General features: G+C 51.0%; 1 protein-coding gene across 4 annotated transcripts in view; it reads right to left on the bottom strand.

Annotated features, from left to right (window-relative positions):
• The window catches only part of COL4A6 (collagen type IV alpha 6 chain), a 274,461-nt gene that overhangs the window by 17,244 nt on the left and 244,992 nt on the right, over positions 1 to 12,225 (bottom strand). For 3 of the 4 annotated variants that reach the window (XM_047715185.1, XM_047715188.1, XM_047715186.1), the window contains exons 22-31: positions 11,988 to 12,167; positions 11,281 to 11,464; positions 8,541 to 8,594; positions 5,845 to 5,916; positions 5,452 to 5,559; positions 4,166 to 4,387; positions 3,606 to 3,767; positions 1,761 to 1,931; positions 985 to 1,128; positions 405 to 530 (exon numbers count right to left, since the gene is read on the bottom strand). In XM_047715185.1, coding sequence (XP_047571141.1) covers positions 405 to 530; positions 985 to 1,128; positions 1,761 to 1,931; positions 3,606 to 3,767; positions 4,166 to 4,387; positions 5,452 to 5,559; positions 5,845 to 5,916; positions 8,541 to 8,594; positions 11,281 to 11,464; positions 11,988 to 12,167 — 1,423 coding nt within the window. The remainder of the gene's footprint in view (positions 1 to 404; positions 531 to 984; positions 1,129 to 1,760; positions 1,932 to 3,605; positions 3,768 to 4,165; positions 4,388 to 5,451; positions 5,560 to 5,844; positions 5,917 to 8,540; positions 8,595 to 11,280; positions 11,465 to 11,987; positions 12,168 to 12,225) is intronic. The other variant, XM_047715187.1, reaches the window with a different exon arrangement.

Genomic DNA, 12,225 nt, shown 5'->3' with positions numbered 1-12,225 from the left:
GTTCCAGGGGCGCCTGGGTGGCTCAGTGGGTTAAAGCCTCTGCCTTGGGCTCAGGTCATGATCTCAGGGTCCTAGGATTGAGCCCCGCATCGGACTCTCTGCTCAGCAGGGAGCCTGCTTCCCCCCCTCTCTCTCTGCCTGCCTCTCTGCCTACTTGTGATCTCCGTCTGTCAAATAAATAAATAAAATCTTTAGAAAAAAAAAACCAAAAAACTTTAGTTCCAGAGTGACAATGAACACTGGCAGCCTGGAAGTCCAGGTGCCCCACAAGCCCAGAGAAGGCAGCCTCGGACCCCTTGCTGCCACCCACATCGCCACTCTGGGGGGGCTTTGTGATGGGGGCCTTTTCTCAGGAGGGAAGTTGAGGATGAGCATTTCTCCTGCCCGTTGCCTGACCCCGGCACCTCTGGGCCCAGGAAATCCATCCGATCCAGCTGAGCCTCTCGAGCCTTTGTCTCCTTTGAACCAGAGGTTCACCATGGGAGGTCTTGGGCTGGGTATTCCAACTGGCCCCGGGTCGCCTCGGTCTCCTGCAGGGGAGGAGGGTGGAGATCGTGAGACCCTTGTGAGAGGAAGCTTAGACACAGGGTCAGACACCAGCTGACCTTTCCTCTCTGCTCCTCCTGCACTACCCACAGGCCTCCTTTCCAGGCCCTTCCCTGGCTGGCCCTGGCCCCCTGACTTCCCACCTACGTTCATGCCCTCTCCTTTGACAGGCCCAAAGTCGGCCAGCAACTCTGAAGCCTACTGCAAAGTCCCCACCACTGAGCAACAAGAGAACGTGCAGTGAAGCCTCTAACATGTGGGGAAAACTCAGAAGTCATTAGGTCTTATGGTTTAAAAGCCATGGGATGGGGCTCAGAAACTCCCAGTCTTATTATCTAACACAGGGTGGGTACAAGCCACACCAGCCTCAAGGTCGACAAATAAAACATACCTTGGGAAGCATGGCTAGCGAGTTCAGAACTCAGTTCCCCAGCTCACCTTTTTTACCAGCACTACCAGCCCGTCCAGATGGTCCCACTCTTCCGGCAGAGCCAGAAATTCCCTTTAATCCACTTGCGCCAGGAATACCAGGGAGACCAGGCATCCCCGGAAAGCCAGCCAGCCCGGCAGACCCCTTCTCACCTGTTATGAAACGAGAACTTCTATTATTATCCCCATTGGACATACAAGGAAATGGAATCTCAGAGAGGTTAAATAACTTACCCCAAATCACACAGCTTGGCAGCTGCAGAGAAGGGATTCCAACCCAGGTTTCTCTAACTCCAAAGTCCCAGCTGCTAATCCTTACATATACTACTACTTCTCTAAACAGGGACATGGCACTAAAGCGACAGGAGGGAAAGAGGAGGTGGGTGCCTTTCTTACCATGGGCCAAGTTAGAGCTCCTGGGTGGCACAGGAAAAACAAAAAGGCCTAGGACTAAGAGGCAGGGAGATGAGCCCTAGCTGGGTGCTGTTGCTAATTGGCTGTGTGACCTTGGACCTGTCATTTGCCCCCATATAAAATGGAGACATCTCCTATCCAACCTCGGGTGGGCTAGTAGAAACTGAGAGCCATCAGACACCATGGAAGGGGTGGAGTGAATGAGAACAGCCAGCATGGTGGTCACTGTTCTGGGCCTTCCTGCCAGCGTCATCCGGCCCAGCACTCCACCCAGCCAGTAGCGAGGGTGACTCAGCTTAGGTGGGAGCCTTCCCTTAACACTGGCCCTGCCCGACCCTCTTACCACAGAAAATCCCACCCGCTTCACTTACCCTTCGGACCTGGCAGGCCTGGCAACCCAGTGTTCCCTGGCAAGCCTGAGCTCCCCAAGAAGCCAACCAGCCCTGGAGATCCTGGAAAGCCTTTCAGCCCTGGCAGGCCTCTCTTTCCAGAGGATGAGGGGGGACCTGACTCGCCTCTTACACCTTTCTTCCCAGGACGTCCTGAATTAGCATAAGAGAGAACACGGGACAGTGTCAAGGGAGGCTGTGTCCAGATCTGGGCCGGTGCCCATTCCCATGGCTTCTGGTTGGCTGGCCAGGTGGGTGGGTGTTGGAAATGGTCCCTTAACAATGGCCCCATGCAGGTGGCTAACTGGCAGGCTTCGAGGCTGGCTGAAGCCTTAGCGTTCACCACCCCGAGCAGCACACATGCCAATGGCTATCACTCTCAGCGTGGCATGGCGGCTGGCAGGGCACGCAAACCCCTTCCAATTAGAGCTTCTTCCCCCTTTTATGAATGGGGTTCACATCTTTGCCTGTGAATGGGGCTCTGGGAAGCCAGGGAGGCAACCGGACCCTGGCTTCCTGGTACATACTGTCTGAACCATGCCACAATGGCTGTTTCCTGAGCCAATCCGGCGAAGTAGAGGTTAAAGCCGAGCCATTGTTTCAGCCTCCCAGGGAGCCATGGAGACAGGACTGCCCTTTTAATCCTTCTTGCAAGCAGTTAAATCAGCCAGTTCCTTGGCCTTAAGATTGAAAGACCCCCTAGTGCCAAGTCCTGTAGAAATCCCCAAGGCCCATTTGGTCTCCTAGGTATTCTGGGATTTCTTTCACCAGGGTTTAAGTTGGTCAATGGGATTAACCTCCTGAGCTGCTGCCCAAGTGGAATGCTCAGGTACAAAGCGAGGAAATTAAAAAAACCAAAGGATTAAATCAGTGACTACAGATGTGTTTGGGCCCCCAAGAACCTCAATGAATGGCTGACTTGGCTTTCCACGAATTGAAAAGCATCCAGTAGCCACAAGCCCCAGGATTCTAATGGGGGGGGGGGGGGGGGGTAGAGGGGGCAGGGAAGGGGATTCCATAACAAGGAAGGAAATTCAATGGGGGCCAATGCCCCAGCATGAGTCCGAGGACCCCTGGCCTTGCCAGGTTCTAGTGTATAGTCTGTGAATGCCTTGAGCAGGGAAGCCAGTGGGGGTGTTAGCCTGTGAGCTTGCCTACTGTTTTCTTACCTGGACAGCCCATGGGAAGACCCCAGAAACACAGAAGGATAAAAGGGATAAAAAGGGTTTTAGTGGCTTTGCAGAAACTCAACTACAGTCATGTGGCCAGGAATAAGGGGAAGGGGGGTGACGTAGTCACTGAGGTAGGGGTGAGGTGGGTAGTATGAGGAGCAGGTGCACCACGAACGCTAGTCTGGAGCCAGTGGGTGGGTGTCAGCCCCGAGGCCCAGGGACAGCCACTTTAGCTGTGGGTCCTCAGAGGCATAGTCGCCTGAGAGGCAAGTCACCATGCAGCTGCCCTCTGCCCAAGCTTCCCCACTCCAACCCTGATCCCAAGCAGGCTCCCCACGGTCCCAGCCAAGCCAGTGGAGATGGCTAGACCCACCTGCACAACTAGGGCACTTCCTGAACTGGGAAAGGGGGAGAGGACCATGGGGAAGGGACAGGGAGGGACATGTACTACCCTTTTGGAAGCTAAAGTACAGAAATCTCTTCTGCTAGGCACTGCCAGGGCCCCCTGAGACTGGGAACCGTGAGAGGTTGGGAAGGTCGAGGATCCTTCTAGACCCTGCCCCTGGCACACTGCTGTGGTTGCCCCTCAGGGCGACAGGGCCCAGGGCCCCAGCTTAAGGCTGTCAAGCTGGGGCTCCTCCTCCAAAGGACCTACCTGAAGGGCCAGGAAAGCCTGGTGCACCTGGGAGCCCGGGTTTGCCCTTGACGCCAAACAGACCCTGAGGCCCTGGGGGCCCTGGCTGTCCCACGTGGCCGGGCATGCCGGGGCTGCCCCGCTCACCTTTGGGGCCTAGCAGGCCTGACTTCCCAAGCAAACCTAATGAAAGGAAGGGACAGATGATCAACAGCCTGGATGGACAGCAGGGACTGGTCACCAAAACAACTTGCAGCACAAGACCTTGGCCCAGGGTACATCCCCGGTGTGGCGGCCTCCTCTGCTCCAGCCCCTGCTGCTCTTGCCCTAGTGACAAATCAGAGGCTGTAAAAGAAACCCGACTCACTGTTACAGTTACTTCGGGATTTACGAAGTAAGGAGAACAGACTCCAGGGATTTAAGAAAAAGTCCCCCGAAGTGAGAGACAGGACAAAATGGCTTTTCAGTGTCACCCCCTCTGGGTCCATCACCCCAGACTCAGTTGTCTATTCATGCAAGGATATACTGGTCACTGAAAGACTTTCTGTAGATTGTTATGTAAGTGAGTCAAAAAGAGTCACCCTTGGGTCCTGGAAGGCCAGAGTCTCCAGGAAATCCTCTGTCCCCTGGCAATCCCTGAAGGCCTTGCTCTCCTGGAGCACCGTCCTCAGCGCCAAAGATGTCACCGGGTGCTCCCTTGGAACCGGGTAAACCTGGACTGCCAAGTTTCCCGGGCAAGCCATCTTTTCCAGGGAGCCCAGGAAACCCAGGCAAGCCCTTCTCCCCACGAGGTCCAGGAAATCCTAAATGTAAAGAGGCAAAAAATAAAAAGGCCATGGAGGTTTAGAAGGGATAGGTCTGGGTGGAGATCCCTGAGACAGATTTTGGTTTTTCTATTACAAAAGCTAACATTTCAATAATGTATGTCACTTCTCTTGAAAGGCAGGGGCCCCTGGTCCTGGGAGGATGTGCCCAGAGGCAGGGATGCACCATGCAAGCTGCAGAAGGTTCTAGCTCAGTAAGGCCTTGGGCTGAGCCCAGTAACCCACTCTCAGGGCTGTTTCAGAGGCCAAAGAGCACAGGTTATATACCCAGGACTCCCTGTCAAAGGCCCAATTTCTTCTGTAGTCATCTCCCCCCGGGTGTCATGCCTCCCTCTTCCTGGGTGGTTGGAGGGGATTGTAGCTAGGTAAATAAACCATGGAGGGCATGGCCCATGAGAAGCCCCATGCTACAGAGCAGGGTGGTTCTCAAACTGAGTGTGGGTCAGAACTACCTGGGGAGGGGGTGCTTGGCCATACACACATGGCTGGGCACTACCAACCTACCCCACACTAGCTTCTGATCTAGCTCTGCCGAGGGGCCAAGACTCTGCATTATTAATAGGTTCCCAGGTGATGCTGGGGCCGCAGATCTGGCAACAGAGTTTAAGACCCCCTGGTGCAATGGAGAACAAGCTTGCAATAGGGTGTGAGCAAAGGGATAGAAAGGAACCCCTTCCTTTTGACTCATCTCAATCTCTTTGTCTGACCTGGAAGGAATGGAGCCTGGAACTTGCCAGAGGCTTGGCAGTCAGCTAAGGGGGAGGGGGCGGAATCCTAGCTCTCTCACTAGTGGCTTCGCAACCTCAGGCAAAGGCACTTTCCATCTGAGCTCCAGCTGGTCCCGGCTGATGGCCCTGAGCGCTCTGACTCACTGTCATACCCAAGCTTGAAGCCCTGAGCCACCTGAGTAGGAAATCAAAACCACCCCACGCACACCAGAGTGCAGACCGCACTGCCCGTGATCAGTGGATGGCTGGGTACCACGATTCAAGCCCATGGTCCCAGCAGAGGAGAAGCAGGTGAGGAAAAGCTTTATTCCTTACCTGGCAATTCAGGAAGGTGAGCCAATCCTGGACTTCCAGGCTCTCCTTTATTCCCACGCAGTCCGGGCTGGCCTGGGGTCCCAGGGAGGCCACGGGCCCCTTTAGGGCCTGCGAACCCAAACATGAGTGGTGAGGGGAAAGGAAAGTCAGGGTGGCTGGCCACTCTTGGGATGTTCACTCAAGAATCCTGGTTCCTCGGGTGGGGGGATGGGCCCCTACCCTTACCTCCCCGCTCAGACTTCTCCAGGAGACATTCTATTTCCTCAATGTTCAAGGCCGCCCTCTCAGGAGGAATGTGGTTCCCCCCCAAATGCTGCCAACCTGTCGCCCACTTCCTTGGGCTCATGGCCCTTACGAGCGTGCTCAGTGGCTTTCTCTGGCCTCATGCCATACCTGGGAATCCGGGAACTCCTGGTAAGCCTGATGGACCATAGGACCCAGGAATTATACACGGCAAGGTGATCCCTGTAAGTGGTGACATGGAAGCATCCAGTGAGCCCACCGAGTCAGAACTGATTTCCCCCTAGCATGCTCCTTTATTCCCATCCCCTTGGATGGCACAACCAAGTTCTTCCCACCCAGCAGCTGGGAGCCCATGCAGAAGAATCCTGACATCAGAAGCTCTTGGGAGTTACTCCTAGTGCAGTGGCTTGTAGATAATGGTACCTCTAGGGGCCAAGTGCCAGAAAGCCACTTCCTAAATCATCAATGCCCAATGGGCAGGCAGTCACCTATCCAGCAGATTTCACCTAACAATATTTCTGAGAGATAACCTCTGTAGGAGCAGCAGCAAAGGGGAACTGCCTACTCGTCCCAACCTCATATGGAGCCCATCCCTACAATGGGGGCTTGGGGTTCATCCTGAGGATCCATTATGGCCAGGTGACTAGACTGGAGGACTTGCAGCCAAGACCCCTCAAGTTTACATGTCTGCCCTTTTCTTGAAATGGAAACAACCCATTGTGTTCTTTTGCCCCACCTCATTTGAGATCTCCAGAAACCTACTGATGATGGCCCTGGTCTGAGGTAGCTGGATTTCTGTACTAGGCAAACACTGAAGGCCATGCTCTTGGTCGTGACAGACCAACAGTGAACCTTCCCTCAGCTCCTCCTTTGAAAATGTCAACTCTGTGACTCGGGAGAAGCAGTAGTCAATTTCAGTGTTTGAGACGTTGAAATTGGCATGCCCAGCCCTTTCCCTAGCAAATTCCTCCTTGCTCATTCATAATGCAAATAAAGAGTCTATACAAGATCACGAGGGGACGTTTAATAAAATGCTGATGAACAAATTGCATGTCGATTCCCTCAAGTGCCATTTACAAACAATTGCTACGCTAATTAAAATTAGTCTTGCCTATTCATTAAAACAATCCCCCAAGGCCTGCTTGAAGCCACAGAGCCAACAGTCCCGGTAAACTGCTATAGCTTTCACCTGTACTTAAAGGAAATCACAAATTGCATTTCATACAGATATGTATACAAGCTATGATTCAGTTCGCATACTCAACTTCCTGCCATTCCTCCTCCACTTGGTCCAGTCTGAAAGCAAAATGGGGAATTGAACAGTATAGTGTATTGGTTAAGATGTTGGGCTCTGAGGCCAGAGAGACGTGAGCTTACATCCTAGTTCTGCTACTCACTCGTCATGGGGGAAAGATACTTTAACCTCTTTGAGCTTCAGGCATCAAATGGGAGCTATTTTCTCCTATGCTGTCGGTGAGGAAGACACAACATGACGCTAGCAGTGTTTTGCCTGGTGCCCACCTCCCCAGCCATTCCTCAGTGAATGGGCATTTTTAAAAATCATCTTATTTAAGGAGGAGTATTCAGAAGACACCTCCAAGGCCATCCCCTGGTTTCTGCGTTAGTCTGGTTAGCGACACTAGTCTGTAGCCTGGGGAACCACTATCTGCCTTCTAGACCTCAGGTTCTGAGAGTCTTCTACAGCTGGGGAGAGGACCTTTCGGCCTGATCTTCCCCTGTAGGTGGTCACACCCAACTCCATCCTTCCAGGCTCTGGGATGGTGGGGCTGTTTCTGAGGGCCATCTCCATACTGTAGAACTAGACATGGTGGGCAAGCTCATCATGAGAAGATGCTTGGCTGGGTAAAGGCTGCCAATCCTGTGCTCAGCTTGGGCCTCTGTCCTTTGGACTAGGCTGAAAAGCAGCCTCCCTGGATGCTAGTGTGAGAGGGACCCTGCAGAAGGTTCTCATGTCCTCGCCATTTCAGTAGCCTCTTGACTCCAGCGCACCAAACAAACACGCAGATCCATGGCCTTCAATCTTACAAAATAAAGGGTAAAATCCAAATATCTCCATGCTGGCTGCAAACACGAACATCCATCCTCACTCCAGTCATCAGATAAGTTTCATAAATTCTTTTCCCTTGTGATAGCCAGATAAAAACAAACCTTTAGAGGATGAGGCCAAGGACCGGCATTTGGAAAAGACCTGCGCACCCCAGCACGCTTGTGTATTGCAAGCGGGGGGTCGAAATGCTCAGGAGGGAAGAACTTCAAGTCACCCTGGCATCTGGCTCTTTCACTTTACACCTCTGTCTTCTACTTTCTATCCTGAATTCAGAGCCTCCTCCCCCGACAAAACAGAAATTGTCTCTTGAGTTCTGTTTCCCAAGTGCAATGCTTGAGCTAATTAATCCAAATTGTCCCTGTTACTGCCCAGAGGCATCTTCAGAATAAAAAGCACCTCTGTTTCTTGAGATTCTAACATCTCGATTTACTCCGGGTCCCCTGAATGAACCTCAGACACATACACATCCTTCCGGGTAACTCCCAAGGCAAGTTATGGCCCCAGTTAAGTTCACAAAATGAAGGGGCTCCAGGCAGACATCAGCCAAGCCATTGACATGCATGGTGAAGGAAATCAAGTCCCTCTCAGAGACCGCGTGCCTACTTTGTGCCCCAGCCTTTGTGCCCCAGCCTTAGGATCACAACCCCCCCCCCACCAACCAGAGGCTCTAGTGTGGTGCTCAGACCATCATGAGCGTCTGAGATAGAGGTGAACGAAAAGGAAAGGAGCTTTTGCCCACACTGGTGTTCGAGAACTTCAAGACTGAGCTAGTGCTCACCTCCCTCTGTGACTAAGTCTCCTTTACCAATGTTCTCCCTGCAGCAGCAGTCACCTAGACCAATTGAGTAAAGAAGAAAATTAAACCAGGATGGGAGTTCCCTGAGGCCCTAGGTTAAGTCTGGGCTGCAGTCTGGGGATGCCCACATATCACATTCCCTGTCCGGATTGAAGGGAGAGCGCTGACATGCACATGGGGATCAAGGACACTGTAGCTGGGTCGGAAATAACCCGGGTGACTGATTGCTGTGAGCATCTGGTTGAGAGCCTCTTTGGAAACAGCCAGTTGTCTGCTTGTCCAAGGTTTGTAATAAGTCACACCACTCGAGTGAAAGGCTTCTAATGATTACATTCCCTTTCCTGACAGTGCAGCCATCCTAGCCTGGGCCACGGCTGGTTGGAGTGAGTACATTAAGAACAGCATCTTCGGGGGGCACCTGAGTGGCTCAGTTCGTTAAGTATCAGACTCTTGATTTTGGCTCAGGTCTGATCTCAGGGTCGTGAGATGGAGCCCTCCATCAGGCTCTGGGCAGGGCGTGGGGCAGCCTGCTTCAGATTCTCTCCTTCTGCCCCTGCCCACCCACCCTGCCATCTGTACACTCTCTTTAGAAAAAAAAAATAGAATCTCATCTTTGGTTTTCATAGCAAAAGTAATGGCCAAAATGCAATGTCTAGAGCTCACAGGTTATGTGTCTTTAAAAATGTGTGGAACAAAATTGCTTGTTTTGAGGAGTTATGTTTGGTTGCCATGGAGAGAAAAAAGAAAGCTGATGCTCTCAGTTGAAGTAATTTTTTGGAAAATCTTGTTACTGCAACAAGACCATTTTCTGCATAAGGCATCTCCCAGGCTAGAGTTTACTATAGGACTATATTCCTAAGAGCTTTCTGTGTCTGGGACCTAGTGACGTTTAGGGTAGGAATGGTCCCATCGGCCTCTTTCTGTTGACTCAGCCTATTGTCAAGCAATCGGAATGCTGATAATATCCGATTTGAATGCATGTAAGTATGTATGCACCGTCCCAGTATAGCTCAGTTTAAAACCCAGTTGTCTGCACAAATGGTTGGTGTAGAATAAAGACCCAGTTGGCAGAAGAGCAACAGAATGACCAGGAATAATGTCCCTGGGAACAGAGCTGGATGCAAAGCTGTGGCTGACACCAGGACTTGCAAAAGGCAGAGTGATTGAGTCTGATAAATAAAAATTCCTTACGGCCTTCATAGGAATCTATAAGCTGAAATATTGACTTGGTTTTAAGAATCTTGAATCATTGATTCTTAACCTGTACCATCATCCTTGTGATAACAACATACACAAGTAGATTTTATGAGAAATAAAAATTGACAAACTCTGGTTTCTGTCTTCTTTTTTTTTTTTTTTTTTTTGGTAATTCTTCAAGGTGTCAAGGTAGAAAGAGAAGAAACGGGTCTAAGAAATGGCCTTTTGGTTACTGAGAATTCCCTTTTTCTGCAAGTGTATGTTAGTCTCTTAAGGAATTTGCACTGTACTAGGCAAATGGAGACATGCCAAAAAGGATTGCCTCCTTAGCATCCAGATGCTTACGAAGCAGTTGGGAAAAGCAAAAACATTAACAGAAGAAAATACATAATTGAAGTGGCAGTGACATCCTGGGGAGGTCAAGAGAAGGCTTAGTGGAAAAGTGGGGCTTGTACCCTGAAAGACAGGTAAAACCTGGCTGCATAGAAAAAAAAGAGGAAGAACAGTTCAGAAATAGAAAAACAAGGAAGAACATTCCAGAAAAAGGCCACCATTTGTGGCTTCATACCAGGGCAAAACACAGTGACAGCAATAATTTACAAATATTATACTGGCAGCAGTGTTCATAGCAGAATTGAGTGGGCGAAAGTCTGGAGGTAGGAGAGGAGAAGCCACATAGGAAGTTGTTGCCATTCACCCATTCACCCACACATCCATCCAACCACCCATCCTTCCTTTCAACCCTCCACTTATTCTAACAGGCATGGAGGTATATTTGATAAGCTGGGCATGAGATAACAAGAGATCGACAGCAAGAAAAGGAAGGAAAGAACATAAGAAGCACTGCAAATGAAGAATGAGAGACGAATTTCAAGTTTCCAAACTTCAGATAACCATAAGTAGGGTGGTTCCCAAATGGACGCCAAAGTTGGAATGAAGAGCTGCTCTGGAAGAAGGCGAGTTATTAGCATGGCCCCTTTGCCATCTACAAGCAGGGCTGTCACTCCTTAGAATTCCGGCAATTTAGGGACAAAAAGAAGCTCTTTAAGTGGGAAAGATTTAAGGTAGAAAATAGTGATAAGACTAGATACGAGTAGGGTCTCTTGTCAATCTGAGACCTCAGGAATGAAGGAAAGGTCCTTCCTCGCTGATGACATTACCATCTAATTTAGAGGATACCTATCCCATCTCCAGCTCATTACTTTGATGGTAATTATAACAAAATGGCCATCCGGCATCCGCTTGAAATTTCCCAGAGACTGTGCTCTCATAAGCTCCCGAGGCAGCTCTGTTACCTTTTCAGACTGGTCTGTTACGAAGTTTTCTCACTAAGTAGGACTGAAATCTACATTGCTCTGTGCAGTGTGTACCATGGCATAATTACGATCCTTTTCCACATGAAATCCCTTAGAAATTGCAATCAGCCAAGTCTATTCATCTGACACATTTCATGCACCTGGGTCATAGCCATACTCTACCGGGGGTCAGTTTTTCAGGGCTCAGGCCATCTGATTCCATGACTTACCGGGAAGCCCAGGGAGGCCTTGTTGACCTGGTAATCCATTGATTCCTTGATCTCCAGGAAGCCCTCGAGGTCCAGGAGATCCCGGCAGCCCAATTCCTGGGGGGCCAATTGGACCACTGTGGCCCTTTTCACCAGGAAGTCCTGGGAAGCCCTTTTCACCTGGGAAGCCCTGTCCACCATCACCCTAGATAACACAGAAGAAAGAATGAAAGTCCAATTGAAAGATGGATCAGGAGAGGCTTCCGACCACAGGAAAGAGGTAACCAATGTGGCCAATGCTTCACTTTTGGCTAAAATCCTCGATCCCTCTAGTTTCTCAATCAATTCCTCTGGTTTGGTTAATGGGAACAAAGCTAGTCAACCCTCGGAGATCTGATCACGCAAAACCTCCTAGATCAGTGGTGGGGAAGGGGGTAGGAAACAGGAGCAGGGTAACTGTCATTTTAAGCAATAGGGTCAATGGTTACGGGGGTTTATCAACTGAGAAGGTGACCCAGGCCCAGAGAAAGGTTCCCATATTACTGAAAGGAGAAGCACAGAGCAGAGAGCATTAGTGGCCAAGGCCAGAAGAGATGCTGGGGACTCTGTTCTGCCCTGTCTCATGGTCTAGTGGCCATCAGAACTGCCCCCCCACCCCCTCCCCCACCGCTGACTGAAGTCAGATGTGAGGATTTATAGAGCTCGTCACCCAGTAATGATCAACTTACCGGGAGTCCTGGCAGACCTGGTAAGCCGGGTATTCCATCCTTGCCTGGGGCTCCGGTCTCCCCAGGGAGCCCCTGGGGGCCAGGATCACCTTGCTCCCCTGGCACCCCTGATCCTGAACTGAGAGTCGGTTCCCCTTTCTCTCCTTTGGGGCCCACAGGACCGTGAGGCCCAAATAAACCCTGATAAAGAGACAAAAGGGCAGAATCAGGAGATGGAGACAGGGTAGGACTCAGGCAC

This window comes from Lutra lutra, chromosome X, assembly GCF_902655055.1.
Source record: "Lutra lutra chromosome X, mLutLut1.2, whole genome shotgun sequence".
NCBI lineage: Eukaryota > Metazoa > Chordata > Mammalia > Carnivora > Mustelidae > Lutra > Lutra lutra.
This window is presented reverse-complemented; position numbering and strand designations above follow the sequence as displayed.